Here is a 20,100-nt window from a genome sequence, read left to right on the forward strand (position 1 = left end):
GGAAGCAACCAAATAAGTGAATTAGGAGGAGCAGGAACACAGGAAATGGAATTCTCTATTAAAGGGAAGGGGAATAACCCTTACTATGTATTAGGCCAAGTGCTAAATGCTTCTTAAAAAGAGAAATATTATTTCAATTGATATATAACCACCCTGGAAGATATGTATTATTGTTATCACCATTTTACAGTTGAGAAACCTGAAGCCCACAGGTTAAGTGACTTGTCCAGAGTCACACAGCTAGTAAATGTCTAAAAGGACACATTTGAACTCTCAGGCCTTCCTAACTTCAGACTCATTGTTCTATCCACTACATCAAAATCAAATTGCCTTCATATTTTATCTTCCTATTTTCTGTGAAAAACATACAGTGATTATCATTTTCCTTTAATACCTCATTAGAGCTCTTGATGGATTAAAATCTAGAAATAATTCCATAATTTTCTCTATCTTTTGTACACAATTCTTATTTTGGAGACATTTGAAAAGTCATGAGTATCAGAGAAATTGTCTAATCCTCCATCTTGTTTACCATAGCTATCATTTTCCTTTGTGATAAAATTACTTCAGGAAATTATGGTGATAGAGATAAAATGCATTTTATTGCATTTTATGTCTTGAGTAAGTAGAATAATTTACTGACATGTAAAAAAAATGGTGTAGAGAATGAAAGATACTACTCTATTATTTATTCTATTTGTTTTTCAGTTATTTTCAGTCCTATCTGACTCTTCATGATCTCATTTAGGTTTTCTTAGCAATATAATTTCTAGTACAGTTCTAGTACTACTAATTTTTTTTCTGAGGAAAAAAGGATCATGCAAATGATATCTGACTCTTGATAAGAAGACTTCTTTAGAGTAGTTCTTTACTATATATAAAATACAATTTCTTCATTAAAAAACACCCCTATACCTTTCCCAATTTATCTTACAAAGGTAATATGAAATAATTACTTTGCTCATCTGAGTTTAAAAAATGTTCATGGGTAGAAACAAGATTAGAAATCTCATGTCTGCTAAAAAATTATTTTCACTCTCCTAAACAGGATGAATTTAAGGTGACTGAGAGATACCTTACTATGAATGACCTAATAATTGGCCTAAAAGAAAATAGAGTAAAAGAGATGTTTGGCTGTGGTACAGCTTGTGTTGTTTGTCCAGTTTCTGATGTACTTTACAAGGGTGAGGTAAGAAAAGTATTCATTTTTATTATTTCTCAATGTTCACTTATAGTTTTATTAATTTTCTTTGTCTGGGTTATGGTGCATTTTAGACATAGTTTTATTAATTTTCCTTGTCTGGGTTATGGTGCATTTTAGACATAGTTTTATTAATTTTCTTTGTCTGGATTATGGTGCATTTTAGACATAGCTTAACTTTTTGTGCAATTAACTTTGCTTTTGGTTTTGTTTATCCATTTCAAATGGAGCCATACTAGCAGTTTACTTGCTACCATTTTGCTAAGTGATTTGCTAAGTGATTTGCTTTATAAACATATAGTTGTAAATAAGTTCTGATCTCAAATAAGTATACCACTGTTAGTTAAATATCATGGAATTCAAGTGTTTTTGATATTTCAGTAGATTCTCAGTTGTATACATTTTCCACCAATCCTATAGGTGATTAAGGTTGTTTCCATCCTTCAGAATCCATTACCTTTTTTTTTTTTTTTTTTTTTTTTTTGCTAAATTAAGAACTGCAAATAATAGTATGAGCTTTGTGTATATGACTTGGCTTTTCTTGTGTTCAATAACAATTTTACAGAGAAGTGTATTATTTTGATATATATTGGTGTTTCTCTGTATGTGACCAAACTCCAAAGGTTCCATAAGGTCAGAAACTAAGCCACTATTAAATTTGACAATCTTTAGTACTCAGTACAAAATATAGTATAGAATATAGTACATAATAATATACTAAATATAATAATAATATAAAATAATTTTTGATAATTAAATGTGAACTACTCATTCCTCTTAAGCAAATGTGAAGGTTTAATTGAAAAACATGTTCTACTTCTACTAAATTCCTCTTTCTTTCATATTATTTCTGTCTACTTTTCTCATCATTTTTTTCCTTCTTTATGACATCTCAATTTTCATGATTAATAGTAGTTAAAGTTACAATTAAATGATTACATAGGTGAGATATGAATTAGTTGAATTAACTATCAAAATACTTTGATTTCATACTGAATATAGTTTTTTCTGAGTTTTAGAGGTGATATATTCTCATTTCTCATTTTTGACAGTCTTAGTACTTTTGGTCTTTCATATACCATAAAAGGATTTAATCATATAGTGAATATTATATACTGCTTATTTGATATTCTATGCTTTTCTTATTTTAAAACATTACTGACAATGTAATAAAGCTCATTATTATCTATTGATATAATGACATGTGTCAGTACAGACTGTTGATTATTTTGTAAAGAGATTTCAAATAGGCAAATCAATTACCATCACAGAAAGAGCCTAGAAGTTGCCTTAATGAGAAAAAACTTCATATATTTGTCAAGCAGAGACCTGACAGCCTATGAAAACCACTATTAGATTGTAAATTTATTTGTAAAATCTTTTGATGGAATATTATGAACAATATCACCTCATAAAATGATAATATAAGAAAAAATAAATTTAATAAAGTTTAGTAAGAGATTCAGCTAAATGGTCACACCAAGACTTAAAGGATAATCTAAATGGACAAGAAACATGAAAAATAAGAAAAATAATAAACTTTTTTCTCCATCAAATATAGTGGAGATCCATATTTGAATTAGTAACATAAACAAAATTCTTTGTTGTACTATATGAGGAAGTAGAAATGACGTTAATGAAAACAAAGATGGAAAGAATAACTTGGTTCCATGCTATAGATAATATAGCTTTTATGACAAGAAAGTAGCAGTCTTCTGGATTTTTGAAATAGGAAAGGATGTTAATGATTTGGGGAAAATTTTAATATTATTATCTTTTTAGATAATCTATAGATAATATATATAGATAATCAACTATAATCAACGCATATCTGTCTATCTCTCTATATATTTATACCTATTCTATCTATAATTTTTTCTATCTTTCAAACTTTTGGGAGAATACCCTACATATCAAGGGCATTCATGATGAAAATATGAAACTTTTACAAAATATTTCACACTAGATAACTTATTTATAATTATATAGTTGACAGAAAGATATAGAAAATGCAAGATATTACTTTGTTACTCTCTTTTTTTGTTCTTCAATTATTTTCAATCTTATTTGACTCCTCATGATTTCATTTATGTTTTCTTGGCAAAGATACTAGAGTGGTTTGCCATTTCCTTCTCCAGCTCATTTTACAGATGAGGTAGAGAGTGAAGTGGCTTGCTGAGGATCACATAGCTAGGAAGTATCTGAGCTGGATTTAAAATCATAATGATGTGTCTTCCTGAGTCAAATCCCAATGTTCTATCCACTGTGCCACCTAGCTGCACTGTTATTTACCATAAAAAGCATTCAAATTGATAGCATAAACTATTAAAGACTTGCTTTCTGTACATATGATAAAATTATACAAGATCGTGAATAAGATATAACAACAGACATGGCTTTGGTTAATCACTCTGAACATTACTCAAGCTGAAAAATAGGAAGATGCATGCTAATTAAGAGCATTTGACAGCATGACAGAGAATGTTCAATATAAAATCTAAATGGAACAAGAAATTCTTTGAAAATGGTGATGTTCCCTGTCAGATTGGCTAGGATGACAGGGAAAGATAATACACAATGTTGGAGGGGATGTGGGAAAACAGGGACACTGATACATTATTGGTGGAATTGTGAATACATCCAGCCATTCTGGAGAGCAATTTGGAACTATGCTCAAAAAGTTGTCAAACTGTGCATACATACCCTTTGACCCAGCAGTGTTACTACTGGGCTTATATCCCAAAGAGATCTTAAATAAGGGAAAGGGACCTGTATGTGCAAGAATGTTTGTGGAAGCCCTCTTTGTAGTGGCCAGAAACTGAAACTAAGTGGATGCCCATCAATTGGAGAATGGTTGAATAAATTGTGGTATACGAATATTATGGAATATTATTGTTCTGTAAGAAATGACCAACAGTATGACTTTAAAAAGGCCTGGTGAGACTTACATGAACTGATGCTGAGTGAAATGAGCAGGACCAGGAGACCATTGTATACTTCAACAACAATACTATATGATGATCAATTCTGATGGATGTGGCCATTTTCAATAATGAGATGAACCAAATCAGTTCCAATAGAGCAGCGAAAGAACTCTGGGAGATGACTATGAACCACTACATAGAATTCCCAATCCCTCTATTTTTGTCTGCCTGCATTTTTGATTTCCTTTGCAGGCTAATTGTACACTATTTCAAAGTCTGATTCTTTTTATACAGCAAAACAACTGTTTGGACGTGTGTGTGTGTGTGTGTGTGTGTGTGTGTGTGTGTGTGTGTGTATGTATTGTATTTGATTTATACTTTAATATATTTAACAGATATTGTTCAACCTGCCATCTGGGGAGGGGGGAGGAGGGGAAAAATAGAACAAAAGGTTTGGCAATTGTCAATGTTGTAAAATTACCCATGCATATATTTGGTAAGTAAAAACTATATAAAAAAAAAAGAAAGAAAGAAAATGGTTATGTTCTTCAGATATTTTCCCCATGTGGGTGTCTTTTTAAAAAGAGTATTTTTTTTTTCAATTACATGTCAAGAAAATGTTTAACATTCATTTTATAAGATTTTGAGTTTCAAAATTTCTCCTCTCCTTTCCTCTCTTCCCCTTTTCCCTTCAAATAAGGTAGGCACTTTGATATGGATTATACATGTGTTATTCTATAAAATATTTCCATATTATTCACTGTTATGAAAGAAAAAATGGATCAAAAGGAAAAAATAAAATATGAAAAAGAATAACATGAGTAAGAAAAAAATATGCTTTGATTTGCATTCAAAAGTCATCAGTTCTTTATCCAAATGTAGATAGCATTTTCCTTTGGAAGTCTTTTGTACTTGTCTTGGATCATAGTGTTGCTGAGAAGAGCTGAGTCATTCATCTGTGATCATCACACCTTGTTGCAGATGAAGTATACATTGTTTTCCTGGTTCTGCTTATTTCACTTTGCATCAGTTCATACAGGACTTTCCAGGTTTTTTTTAATTTGACTTCTTAATTTTTTATTGCACAATACCATGATGTTTTCAGCCATGTTATCAAATACTTTCAATTACAATGAACATGGCATTAAAATCAGCTATTGCATTTTTTATGGTAAATTCTTCAACTTGGAAAGGGTACAAGACAAAAAATAAAGTGAAGGGATTGCTGGTGCAAGAATTTTTGTTTGCAGATGATTGTACATTCAATGTGTCCTCTGAAGCTGAGTTGCAATACAGTTGAATTGATTTTCTGCTACTTGTGATAACTTTGTCTAACAGCACCAAAAAAAATGAATATTCCATCAGTCAGCACCACATCCTCCATATATGGAACCATTGGTTATAATAGATGAAGAAGTTTTGAATGCTGTGGATAAGTTCATATGCTTTGGAAGTATACTTGTCAGGGATGTCCAAAAACTTGACCTCCAACATCAAGGTTCAAGAGGAAATAAATAAAAAGAGAAAAGAAAACATGAGGAATTCAATAAAGCTTTAAACTCTTTACATCCCTATGTGGGAAGATGATACTTAAAATTTTTATCACTACTAGTACAGTTAGAAGCAATATAAATAGACAGAGAATATAGGTATAAGTTGGATTTGAGGGAGTGATGTAAAAAATTAAAGGATAAGAAAGAGTACATTGGATGCAAAAGAAAGGAAGAGGTAGAATGGGCTAATTTTCCCCACAAGAAGGTATACAAGACTTGTTAAGCAAAAGGGGAAAATGAGAATGAATAGTAGGCATTGCTTTGAATCTTCTTCTCATCTGCATTGACTCAGAGAAGGAATAATATGCACAATTAATTGAATATAGAAATCCATCTTACTTCAGGGAATTAGGAGAGGAGAGAGAATACTGTGTAAAAGGGGAGGAAGAAATGGACAGAAAAGAGGGCAGATCCAGGAAGGTAGTAGATAGAAGCAAAACACTGGTGAAGAGGAAAAGAGTGAAAGGAGAGAGAGGAGAAACATAAGAAAAAATAAGACTAAGCAAAATACACAGTAATCATTACTGTGAATGTAAATGGGATTAACTCTCCCATAAAATAAAAGTGAATGGCAGAGTGTATCAAAAACCAGAATTCCATAATTTTTCATTAATAAGAAACAAACTTGAAGCAGAGAGACACACAGAGTAAAGATAAGAGGCTAAAGCAGAATGTTATTTTTTATTTGACATAAAAAAACAGGCACATCAATCTTCATCTCAGACAAAGTAAAAGCAAAAACAGACTTAATTAAAATAAATAAGGAAGCAAATTGTATCATGCTAAAAGGTACCAAGATACTAAATATATATATGCACCAAATTTATAGCATCCAAGTGTTATAGCTTCCAAATTCTTAAAGAAGTTAAGTCATTTATGGGAAGAAATAGACAACAAAACTATTATTAGTAAGGGACCTCAACTGTCCCTTCTCAGAAGTAGATAAATCCAACCAAAAATAAGAAAGAGAGTAAGGAAGTAAATAGAATATTAGAAAATTTAGATATGACAGAATGTTGGAGGAAACCAAATAGGAAAAGAAAGAAATATGCCTTTTTCTAAGCATCACATAGCATTTACACAAAAAATGACCATGCAGTAGGGCACAAAGCTTCAAAATCAAATGCAAAAATGTAGAAATATGAAATGAATGTTTTGGATCATAATGCAACATAGTCATCTTGAGGGAGGAAAAAACTTAAAAGAATGTGGTCTTCTGACAGCAAAAAAAAAAAAAAAAAAAAAAAAAAAGAGCATGTTATGCATTCAAGAAAGAAATAGACCTGGCAAGAGAAAGTTGAATTGTAGCAATGACTGCATCAGAAAAATAACTTCCTGGCTCTCCAGTTCCAGAGTTGTGAATTTCCTTATCACTTATTTCCTTCATATGTGCCTAATTGTTGCTGTTCTCTTAAGTTTGCATCCATTTTCTGTGCTATGTGCATTTGTGGAAGAGTGTTTCTGGGTGAGATGGAAGAGGGATAGATTTTTTAAGAGCAATTTTTATTACCATGCCATTTAATAAGCATCTTTGCTAAGCATTAATTGTGCTACTGGCTGATTGTTCCAGTGGGGGATTGGGAGTTGTAGTTTTACAAGAGTTATGTCACAGACTTATACCCTTTATCAAAAATTATTAGCCATCTCTGGAAATTCAACTTGAAAATGTTAGTCACAAAAACTCTGAGTATTGTCATGTTGCACATGTGGAAATTGAAGCAGACATATCCTAAATGACTTGACAAAGATCACACAGCTATTAAATAGTTGAGGCAGAATTTGAACTGAGTTCTTCCTGACTACAGGTCCAGCAGTCTTTTCGTTATATTACTCAGCTATCTCAATGATTTGTTTTTGGGGAAAAAAAAGTCAATAAAACTTAAGCATCAGAAAATCTTAAGGTTAAACAGTCACTTACATATACTTTCCAAAAGATAAGAAGTCTGGAAGTTTTTCTTATTTGCTAGATTACCAAGCTTAGTTTTCAGTCTTGAAATTTTCATAGTACACATGACTTTCTTTAAGCTACTTTCTTCCTCTTCCTTCCTAGAATATTCATGTTCCAACTATGGAAAATGGTCCTAAGCTTGCCACACGTATTTTAAATCAACTTACTGACATACAGGTAAGTACTTATTTATTTAATATGATTTTTAAATTCAATTAATAGTTGCATCTAAAGATAGTTAGAAAACTGAAATTAGTTTCATTATTAGTAAACATTTATTAAGCTTTTACTTTGTACCAGATACTGAATTAGATACTGAATTAAACACTGAAGTCACAAAGACAGAAATAAAAGATTTCCTGCCTTTTCAGGAGCTTACTAGTATATGATGTAAAGAGAAAATAAATACTGATAAGTAAATAGAAAATATATACTAATTGAATAACAACTAATAATAACTAGGGAAATAAATTACTATGGAAAGAGTTAGCTTCTTAGTGCTCCCTGTACATAGTTGTTTTTATAAACTCTCTCTGCTGGTAGAATATGAGCTCCTTGAGAGAAAGAACCATATTTTTGTCTTTGCATTCTCATTACTTAGCATGTTGCCTGGAAAATCTTAATGCTTATTGACAAGCTGATCAACTAATTCTCTTAGATGATATATTCTGTAGCTGCTGATCTCTACTGGTAGAGTTATTTTCATTAATGGGAGTTCCCTATACAAATTAAATCTATGTATCAGAATGAAAGTGTCAAGAGTTATAAGTAAACAAAAAGTAGAGTAAGAAATCCCTACAAAGTGTGATATGCCTGTCTTTCTTTGTATCTTCAAAATTCAGCACAATTCCTAGTATTCTGCCAATGCTTATTAAATGCTCAATGACTGGCTGTCAGACTGCATCAAAAAAAAATCAGGCATTCTTCTAAGCACTTTTTAAGAAATATTATCTCTTGATAACAATAAAACACATTATGGGAAATATATATCTTTGATTTCACTATTTCCCCTTAGGCCCACTGAAAACTTCTTTGGGAAACCCAGTTTCATGTTGGTAATCATCATGGAAGGAAAGTTATATCTATTTTGGATTGTCTGATTTATAACTTTAAAAAGTAGACATAGATAAAACACTATCAAAAAGAATTATTGGACAGCCTTCAGTTTGTGACTTTATAGGTAACAATAACAAAGAATTAATTTAAACAATGTAAATGCACCTTGTGAAAAAGAAAAGGGCAAGGACAAAAATGAATGAGAGTAGTTTGAAAAATTCAGTAAAGGATTAGAAATGTTATCAGTGGAAAGGTTTAGAAATAAAAGGTAATAGAAAATGACATTTTTCTCACTTGCATATATATTCAATGTATAATTTTGTGCTTTTGGTCAAAATGAAATAAAAGTTTTCTCTTTTTAGCTAAGCTCAGGTAAAACTGTCATGTGATTTATAGTAAATGCTAATTATACAGAAATCTTTACTGAAAAGAAAAGAAAATCATTGGACTTTGGTATAGTTAGTATAACATAGAGAGGCATCCAGGAGAAACATACTATATATAGGACCAAGGCTTGGAACCAGAAAGAATTGAGTTCAAGATGTGCCTCTGGACTATTTTAAAAAAACATGTGAAGAAAAATTTTATTCCTCTAATTTTTAGAGTCAAGCAAAAATCAACCATTAATATTTTCCTGATAGCAACATTAGTATGTTCAGATGACTTTTGTTACAGTTGTTTACAAATGTTATACTTACATTTTTGTTTAAACATTTTGGCATGTTAACTATTGTTCATGTTGCTCTTTTATTTTCCAATTAAAATTATCCTTCCATATTAAAAAAAAAAAAAAACAACCTCTCTCTACTACATGCTGCCTATATAACTAGGGACAAGTCACATACATCTCAGTATTCAAGGCAACTTTCTTAATCTGCATTGGAGGAATTTTTGTATCTACATAGGGAATTCCCCACACTCATGAAATACCAATAATAATCGCTTATGTATTAAAAATAAAAACAGATACTATTTACTCAAAGTTTTTGAATTTTTGAAGGATTATTCATTTTAAATATAAGATTGTGATCTTGGTCTTTTTTTCCCTTTGTGCCTGTGGGAATAGTATCCAGAGGAGTCTTGAAATTGTTCTTTCACACAGTGGCAAATTGGTACTATCAGCCAAGCCACTAGGTTGGCTGTTTCTCTCCAAGAAAAATAATTTCAATACCCATTCAGAGAAAAACCTAGAATTGCTCCATGTGGTGCATTTGATCTGTCTAACATTACATGGAAACATAGATGTTCCCCACAAAGTACTGTGTAAAAACTTCAGAGAGCCCTGCCAGTATGCCACAGGGGAAACATTCCTGACCCACCACAAATTTGGCTTTCTCTTTAACCTTCCATATATGAGTAAGGATCCCCATGGTTAATCGTTTAATCCCATTTAGATAATTATATTTTCCTGTCTCTTAGTTAGATTGATTTTACAAATACCTCCTAGGAAGAGGGTACTCCAAACGCTGATTACATTTGTTAAAGAGAAGAATTCCCTGTGTATACTTCCAACCCAAATAATGCTGAAGAATTATATTTAGGGAACATTCATTATATTGTTGGTATTTCTTTTCTTTTGTCCTGGAGACATAAAAAAGACGCTGGGACTATCCCCATACATGGGTAACCAGGCAGATTTCAGCATCTTTAAAGGTATTGAGAGGTACTTTGTACCATTATATTCTTTGAAGGAAAAAAAAAACAATCTGAGTTTTTTCAGGCTTGTTTTTTTCAAGAAAATTTCCACAAATTCTGAATTAGATGTCTTTAGAATGTTTTTTAGATCACTTGAAAGAACAAAATATGCTAAGTATAGTGTTTTACTTTAACAAGGTAAGCATCTTTCCCCAAAACATTTCTATATATTATCTCCATTAAATCTAGATATCTTTGAGAGATACTTCTAAAACAAAAAAATATTTAAACAAAATTTTGATTCTGGAATATTAATGAAATAATCAGTTCATAGTTAGAAATATTGATATGTACCAACTTTAGTGTACTCTAGTCCCATCAGTGGGAAGAATTTCTTCTTTTTTCAAGATAACTACATTTCTAGGACAAAACTGAAAATCTAATATCTATGAGAGAACATTTTTGAAATTCAAATAAATAGTAATAATTAGTATTTACACAGTGCTTTAAGGTTTACAACATACATGTAAGGTTTACAACATATATGTAAACTATTTCATCTCATTTTATCATTTTAATATGAGATCAGTAATAATTAAAATTGAATTAACTTCATATTATTGCAGTCAGGAAACTTAAAATTTTATAAATGTATCCCTTTCAATTGAATTCATTAAAAAATAGACTTCATTATTAAGCATTTAGATAAGACATTAAAGATAAAAAGATGGAAAAATAGGATGGTACCTTCCTTGTAAGTACATACAGGGTAATAGATCAAATGAGATAATATAAAGTCCACCATAGTGCCTACCACTTAGTAGGTGCTATATAAATGCTTTTGCTATATAAATGCTTCCCCCCCATCTCTTTTTTTCTCCATAAAAGGAAGAATAAAAAAATATATAAGTTCAGTACAGATCATAAAATGACAAGCCCCAAAAAGGGATATAACAAAGTTCCCTAAAGAGATAGGAAACCACAGAAGACTTTGAAGAAGAAAGAGAATCTGAGATAGGAGCTAAAGGAAAAGAAGGAAGAAATGTAGAAGGACAATATTGTGGGTATATAAATTGGCTTGTAGTCAATAAAGAAGATGTACTGGATGAGATCAAACAACTGTTAATTTAGTATAACTCAAACATTGAGACATTTAAAGGGAGTAATATGAAATAATATTTTATCTTATAGTTACCTAATTGATTAGTCATAAATATATTGTTGTTAACTACAATCATTCTATTTATTCATTCCACATGTCCCATATAAATTATGATTATTTAAGGAGACTTAAAATCTTAACAGTAAAATACAGAAAACATTGAATATCTGTGTTTCTCTAGGAAGAACATACTCTGTTTTCTTTTTGATTTCTCTGTGTTCATCAGAGAGCATCATTTTCCTTGTAAAGATTAATCAGTTAGGTCATCTTGCTTGGAATATAATTGGATGATAAATAAGAATTTAATTGGGCTGAAAGGACCCAAGAATACACACACACACACACACACACACACACACACACACACACACACACACACACACACACACACACACATATATATATATTTATTTATTTTTTTATTCAGACATTTCTATATATGTGTGTGTGTTGATAGATAAATAGATAGTAAAAATCTATTGGAGATCATTGTTGTTTTACCATGAGTGATATGACCACACCTGACCATAGAATTATCATTTTCACACCTGTTGCTTCATCATGACTCTTAATGCTCAAGAGATTATGTCCAAAGATTATAAGTTTTGCATTGATATAAAGGCTTCTAGTACAGTTCTAGCAAGAAGTTATGTCTGCTTTTCAAGGACAAGTCTCAGAAAACACAGAAATGCTTCTTGGGGATGATTTTTTTGGGACATGTAAGCCTATGAAACAAAGGGAATCTAAAATTCTTTTCATTCTCATTGATGGTGGCAGGATGGTGGAGAAAAAGAATAGAAGATGCAAAAGATTACACAGTTTACGTAGTCTGTAAATATAAACACATGAGAAATTCTTGATGATCAACAAATACTTTTGGAGAAATTCAATCAGATCAGTCTAGATATTCTCATTGTGATTGAAATGAGAAGATGGGAAATTTTATCTCAGCAAAGAAATAACATAAGTTTTTCTGAAAAATTCACCAAGTAAATTGGCAGTTGGTTTTGATTGATGCAGTTTTTGATTGCTTTGTAATCAAGGGCAATAAAAATTATAGTTTCATGAGCTATTTGGTCATTTTGTTTTGTAGTGATTATGATAAAACATCCAAAAAGATCTCCATGAAAATAATTGTAGATGAGGGAACAACAACAGTCAAGAGGATTAGGAGGCCCAGAAGTCTTCAAAGAACTTCATTCTTCTCTCCAAATTAAATAAACATAACTGACATTGATAACTTAAATGAATAGAATAGGATATTTGAATTTCAGAACTGAAAGGAACTTCATAGACCATTTTAGTCTCTGACATATTTAAAAAAAAAAAAAGTTGTCCTATAATATTTCCATTGAATGGAAGTGGTTATCTAGCCTATGCTTTAAAACGTTTTAATGATTAGGAATCTTTTGCCTCTTGAAGAAGTGTATTTTTGGACAAAATTAGTTGTTATGAAGTTTTCTCTGTATTTTTTATTCTGCCTTCTGTGGCCAAATGTGAACAAGTCTTTAAGATACCGGCCATGGACCCCTCCCTACTGAATTTTCTTTACTCCTGACGAAACATCTATAAATACTTTAATCAATCTTTTAAAAATCTGAAGTTTAAGACCTTCATTATCCTGTTTGCCCTGCCTAGGACATCTGCAAGATCATTTCTTAATGAACTGATATCCAACCATATCTACCTTACTTGTACTTATAAAGTTGGTGTTTTGAATCCCAAAGTAAAACTTTATACTATCAAATGTAGTCATGTTTGATGCACTCCAGTGTATTAACATATCAAAAGCTTTTTGGATTTTGATTCTGTATAGTGTGTTAGGTATTTTTCCTAGGCTTTGTGTCATTTGCAGATACATTAGAAATATTAAACAGCATAAGACTAAGCACAAATTCCTGGGACAGTATTTTGTAGTATTCTTTACAAGTTGATCCTAAATCACTAATGACTATTCTGTGACTCTGCTTAATCAAATACATTTGAAAATATGATTTAAGTATAAGAAATGAGAAAGGGTACAGGCTTGTAGACTACACAGAACCCCCACATCTAGACTGTGAATATTTTGAGAAAAGAATCAGAATATAACTAGCATCAAATAACATGAAAAATGAAATGGATCATATTTGAATAGTCAAAATAACTCACTACTAGTGTGGAAATAATTCTTAAATCAGATATGTGTCTATCAAGACCAAAAACTCATCAGAACAATGATCATAAGTAATGCAAAACTAAAAGATAATAAAAATAAGACATATGATATGCAATGAAAATAATTTAAAACTTATTTAAACAAGTTATTGATGACGTCAGATGGCAAATAGAGGAATAGATATAGAAAATGATTGTATTAAACTATTTTTGTAATTAAGTTTATCCAATGTAAATCAATTACCATATCAGCAAAACCAAAAGATTTTAGAAACTATCTTAGCCCATAAACTTGAACTCATTGCTAAAGGAAGAGAGACATTTGGCAATTAACATCAACTTAGAATGTAAAATTTTTGAAAAATATTATACAGGATAATTGAAGATTATGATAAGTATCATTTCAGGAAAACATGAAAAAAATTTAAAAGAAGAAAATATTTAAGAAAAGCCTGGTGAAAGAATCAATAAATAAACTCATCCTTAAGTTATCAATTGATTGAATAAGTTGCTCTTGTTTCTTTGAGTAAAACAAAAACGACTGGATTCTAAGATTAGGGCAAAAGCTTTGGGTGGGATGAAGTAATTATCCTTGTTTCTCTAAGTTTTGATATGTGGGTGTTGAGATCAAAGGAAGTAAGAGGCATCTTGTGAAAGTAGCAACTTATTCAAGGGAGAGTCAGGGTGAAAATGGTATACATAGGAGTAGGGTTGTGCTTTCTGACAGTCAATAGTTAGAAATCTGTGTTTTGAATGATATGTAATTCAAATCAGTTTCTTAGCTAGTGATGCTAACTTTCACAGGTGAGTGAGTGGTCATTAAATATTTATTACAAAATCCATTTTATTTTTCATTAAACTTTGACTAAAATATAAAAGTTATTTTAGAAGTAAGAGGATCTCCTTGTTATTTCCTTGCTAAATTGGTGCTAACCTCCTCTCCCCCACAACCTTTCTTCTAACTGTGGGCCAACCTGCTATTTCCAGATACCTGATAATTTTGTCTCTTGACTAATTTTATAACTTCTTATTGTTTCACAAAGCAAGTATAAGAGGATTTACAAAGCTTTGAAAGTGGTTCAGAAGAATTTACAGCAAGAATAACAAATTATAACCTGAGGGACATCACTGATTACATTTTTAATGGTGATAGAAGGCAGGTGATTGTATTTTGACAAGTATGGTTTCTGCTTTTGTTGCCAAGAATTTTCTTTTGAGTGTAAAAGACAATTCAGCTATACTTGTCATAGTCCTAATAAAAACATACCTGTATAATACTTCAGGGTTTGAAAAATAGCCTTATAAACATTTTATTTAATTTTCTTTTTTTGAGCCAGTGCTTGTTAAGTGACATAGCTTCTAAGCATCTGAGGCTAGGTTTGGACTCAGTTCCTCCTGACTCCAGGGCCAGCACTCTCTCCACTGTACCATGTAGCTACGCATGTTGATTTAATTCCTACAACAACCCAAAGAGGTCTGTTCATAAGATGTTATTCTCACTATACAAATGGAAACTAGTGTACAGAGTGGTTAAGTGACTTGCCAAAGATCACACAGATAGTATGTGAAATGCAAATTAAAGACATCTTTCCATCATACTGTTACTAAGAAAAAACTGGCAAATTATTTGACCTGTATTATGTCACTGTGAAGCATTGGGATCTTCTCTTTGAAAATGGTGAAGCAATATGAAGTAATAAACCAATCACTTTTTAGAATGAAAAACACATCTAGAATTTAAGTTTAGGCTCACATAGAATATACTGAAGGTTACTGAGCAAGTCTGATTCAGCCTATCATTTGGACCTATCCTTGAGTCTACTCTCTGTCAGCCAATCAGTGAACTGGCATTTTTTAAACACTGTGTGCTAAGCTCTGGGTACACAAAGAAAGGCAAAAAGGAGGCTCTGCTCTGAATTAGCTCATAATAGAAAAGAGGGGTAACTAAATACAAACAAGATTATACATGCATATATATGAAAAATTAAGAGAAGTCTCAGAAGGAAAGCTCTAAGAGTAAAGAAATTGAGGGAAAAACCTTGTGAAAGATAGGACTTTAGCTGAGGCTTGAAGGATGGTAGAGAATATAAGTGAAGAAGAGGAGGAAGAGGAGAGAGAAGAGAGGCAGATAGAGCCAGAGGAACAGAGATAGTCAAAGAGAAACAGAGAGAGAGGGAAAAGAAGAGAGACACATACACAGACAGTTAAACAGACACATAAAGAGAGACAGAAACAGAGAGATAGACACAGAGAGAGGGAGGGAGAGACTGAGAAAGATAGACACACAAACACACATATACCTGCAGAGAGACAGACAGATACAGAGAGAGAGCCACATACACAGAGGGAAGGAGAGAAAAGAAAGAGACAGAGAGAAGCAATGCAATGCAGTAGAAACTGAGGCAAGATAGAAGTTAGAGAGTTATAATAATTTAATTTGGAAAGGGAACAATTTACTGGGACCAAATGGATCCATGGTTTGGTCCCAGGGCTGAATGAGACTATCCTCTCCAAGAAACCAGCAAACAATGTGAGTTCTCAATGACATGTATACATCTGCCTCGGATACAGGGGTAGACTGAGGAAGGGGTGGAGTCAGAGTGCTGAGAGTGGGAAACAGGACTAAAAATCCAGTTCTGACGGGGTGGGGGGAGGCACCAGACATTCTGGCATGGGGAGAGGTATTCTGATAAGTAGAGAAAGGCTGGGGTCATGATATCTATGGTAAAAAGTCTTCTTATCTGGATCATCATGATTAGGAGGAAGGGGTGGTTTTGCAGGATTGAGCAGAACAATTAGAAACTGAGGCAGAACAATTCTGGGAAACAGGCAGGACAATTTAGGGAAACTGAGGACAATTAGGGAAAATGAGTCAGGACAATAAAAGAGAACTGTGGCACAATAGCAGAAAGACAGGCAGAGAAAGAGACAGAAAAAGAAACGTGGGGAGGCAGAAACAGATATATAGAGAGAGGGAGAGACAAGACAGAAAAAAGAGATAAAGACAGATATAGAGAACAGAGAGAGACAGAGAGAGGGGCAATGGTAAGGAGGGGAGAGACAGACAAAGAGAGAAAGATAAGCAGAAAACAGAAAAAGACAGGAAGAGATGGGAAGAGGAGAGAGAAAGAGAAAGAGAGAGATCTTGGAGACATCATTAACTCCTCACTATCTGTCCTTTATCTCATGTAGTTAGTTATTTTCCTAGTCTTGTCTAGTATGTCTCCTCAATACTTCTTACATCTACCCTCTAGAAGAGGGCATTCCTACAGCCATCTTTTATAATTCAGCCCTGTATTACCTTTTTCTTGAAATATTATAATAGCATCCTAATTGGCCTTCCTGTCCCATCCATCTTTTCTCCAATCTATCCTCTACACAGAAGCCAAAGTAAGATTCCTAATGAATAGGTCTTAGCATTCTGTTCCCCTGCTCAAAAAGATCCAGTGGCTTTATAAGTTTTAAGTAATATACAAGGTTTTCTGTCTGGCATTTACATAACTCCATACAACCCACTTTTCCAGCCTTATCACACATTATTTTCCTTCATGCACCTTTGAGTTCAGCAAACTGCCCTGTTACTTATATACAACGTGCCATTTTCCATCTTCATGCCTTCTCATGAGCTGTCCTCATGCCAATGATGCACTCCCTCTATATTTCTGCCTTTTATAATCCATAGTGCCTTACCTACCCTGCTCAGATGCCAACTCTCTTTTCCTTTACTTTCAAGTAACTCCCCCAATGTAATGACCTTGTTTTGATTTTATATGTTTTTTATTTAAGTAATGTGTATGTATGCATGATAAGCTGTTACAAGATAAGAACTGTTCCACTTTTACACAGACATTTAATGAATGTTTCTGATTGGTTAATTTGAAGAATTAATACATTGCTAATTTTGCTGAATTGCCTCTCTCTCTCCTCTCTCCCCCCCCCCCCCTCTCTGTATGTGTCTCTCTCTCTTTTGTCTTTCCTACAAGAGGAAGGGAGGAAAGATGAAAGAATATGCATGAAAATAATTAAAATTAAAATATATCAGTAAAGATGTAAAAAAATTGTTAACTAATTGTATTACCTATCAGCCAAATGAAAAGTTTTATCATTGTTCTAAATATTAGGAATTATTTTAAATTTTGGAAGGAAGTGGCAGTATTCTAGAAGAGAATAGAGAAAAAGCTTACAAAAAGTTCATAATGTTGTAATATATTAATAATGTCATAATATCAAAAGATATATTTTCAAATAGTTAAAGAACTGTCATGTACAAGAGGGATTAGGTTTATTCTGGTTGGTCATGTTTAGTAGAATGCATTGACCAAGGAGGTTTTGGATTTCTCATTAATGAAAATTTTAAGCAATGTTATTGAGGAAAATGAGAGCATTACAGCAACCTTGTAAGATAAGTGATGTAATTATCCCCTTTTTACGATGAGGAAATTATATTTAGACAAGTTAAGTAACTTGTCCAAAGTCAGTCTAGTAGGCATCTGAGGAAGCATTTGAAGTCTAATCTTTAAGTCCAACACTCCATTCACCATGCTATCCAACTGTTTCTTATAGGTAGCTAAATGATAAGACAAGGAAGTTAGGAAGAATATAATAGAATGTAATATAACTGGATGGCATGTGCTTCAGAAAAGGAGATGTTGGTCCATTATAGTGGTAACAAATTTTAAAACTTTTAAAAACCAATGGAATATTTTCTTCACTTTAATACCCTGAATAAGTATTATCTTTCTTATTTGACAATGAAGAGATTGAAGATCAGATTTGTCCTTGGTGAAGGCAGTCAGGACTTGAACTCAAATCTTTTGATTCCAAGATTCTTTTCAGTAGCTTCACAGTGACAGTGACAGCATATTGTGTTAAGAATGGCAGTGATGATCAAGAGTGTGGGCACATCTACTGCTCTTCCATCCAGCTAGGGGAAGTGTGCCAAGAATTCACTTTCATGCTGGAATAAGGGTTTGTTGTCTTTGGTAGAAGCCAAGGGTATTAGAAGAAGTCTTTTGAGATTGTAGCTGGATTTGATTATAATAGAATAGGGTGGATCTTTTTTCAAAGGTGAAGAGGGAACCTAAGGAAAGATAGGACTGGGCTTTTGCTGATGTACTTTGGTTAAGTAAAACATACAGACCTATTTTCTTATAGCTTTGATTGAGACCAAGAATTTTTGAATAAAGGAAAGAATTGTTGATGTGAAATATGGTAGACAATTTTAGTTTGATAGGTTATCTAGTATTTAAATATTTAAAAAATATTTTGTATGTAGTATCTTTAAGGTTTACAAAGCACTTTTGTACATTATCTTCTTTGATCTTAAGGAGAGATACTAGCGTTTGTTAGTTTATATTATATTCTTTTTTTCTATCAAAAGCCAAATGTTGACATGGCTGTACGTGAAAAAGACAAGCAGTCATTTAGCATTTATTCAGTACCTACTATGTCCTAGGTTCTAGGAATAACAACATATGAACAGATTACAAAAGTGAAAGTCCTTGTTTTTAAGGAACTTACGTTCTTTTGGAGGAAATGACATGTAAAATATACTTTTGTATTTAAAAAACTTAACATCTTAAAGCTATATTAAGACTTTGGGGGATATTCTACATAAAATGCATTTCCAGAGAAGAGGCAGTAACAGCTGGGGAGAAGAAGGAGGAAGTTGGGAAAGACCTCATAAGATATAGCACTTCATCAGAGCTTTTAAAGATGCTAAGAGGTCTCAGAAATAGATACTTTAATGATACATTGACTTTTAGTAATGAATCATTCCTGTTCTTTAGCATGGCTGGAGTGGATCAAGCATCACTCTTGGAATCATTTGGATTTGGGTTCAAGACTGACTTCTTATGCATACAGCTTGTGGGATCATAAGGAGGTCTCCTAATTTCTTAGTATCTTAGGCAACTTTTTAGGACTATAAGTTCCAGATGAATTGACCATAAGTTTTAGTGAATTCCTATATTGTCACAAGTCAAAACCTAAGCTGGAAAGGCCTTGAAGAATTTTTCTAGCTAAACTCAGAAAGGCTCATCCAGGATGGCTTTTAGAGTGATGAGAGTTTTTAGTTTTGGCAGTTTTTGAAAACTGTCTTCTAATTCATAAAAGGATAGTGATTTACAACAATGAGGAAAATGCCCTCATTGACAAAAATCACAGTTCCTTGAAATGAAGTATATACAAGAGGGTTCATATAAAAGTTGGAAGTTTGATCATTGAGTATGTATATTTTTATAGCTTTTATTTTTTCCAGATAGTAGAAATATGATATTTTTAAAAATCTCACTTTGTGTTCTTTCTTCCCTTGATTTTTGATTTTTTTCTATGAAATTGATCTATTTATTGGGTCTTTGGTTTTTTTTTTTTTTTAATTAGGATTTAATCTTAAGCTTTTCCTTCACTATCATCTCTCATTCATGAAATATGTTATCTTGTTTTTGTTGCAGTATGGAAGAGAA

The 20,100-nt window shown here is 32.3% G+C and overlaps 1 protein-coding gene and 1 long non-coding RNA gene across 4 annotated transcripts in view; one reads left to right on the plus strand and one right to left on the minus strand.

Annotated features, from left to right (window-relative positions):
• BCAT1 (branched chain amino acid transaminase 1) overlaps positions 1 to 20,100 on the plus strand; it is a 97,005-nt gene that overhangs the window by 75,194 nt on the left and 1,711 nt on the right. For all 3 annotated transcript variants that reach the window (XM_074268829.1, XM_074268828.1, XM_074268830.1), the window contains exons 9-11: positions 1,049 to 1,189; positions 7,729 to 7,803; positions 20,089 to 20,100. The exon at positions 20,089 to 20,100 is cut by the window's right edge. In XM_074268829.1, the coding sequence (XP_074124930.1) occupies positions 1,049 to 1,189; positions 7,729 to 7,803; positions 20,089 to 20,100 (228 nt within the window). The remainder of the gene's footprint in view (positions 1 to 1,048; positions 1,190 to 7,728; positions 7,804 to 20,088) is intronic.
• Positions 1 to 20,100, minus strand: part of LOC141543490 (uncharacterized) — a 260,856-nt gene that overhangs the window by 28,438 nt on the left and 212,318 nt on the right. The gene's annotated exons all lie outside the window — the stretch shown is intronic.

Source organism: Sminthopsis crassicaudata, chromosome 5 (assembly GCF_048593235.1).
Source record: "Sminthopsis crassicaudata isolate SCR6 chromosome 5, ASM4859323v1, whole genome shotgun sequence".
Classification (NCBI taxonomy): Eukaryota; Metazoa; Chordata; class Mammalia; order Dasyuromorphia; family Dasyuridae; genus Sminthopsis; species Sminthopsis crassicaudata.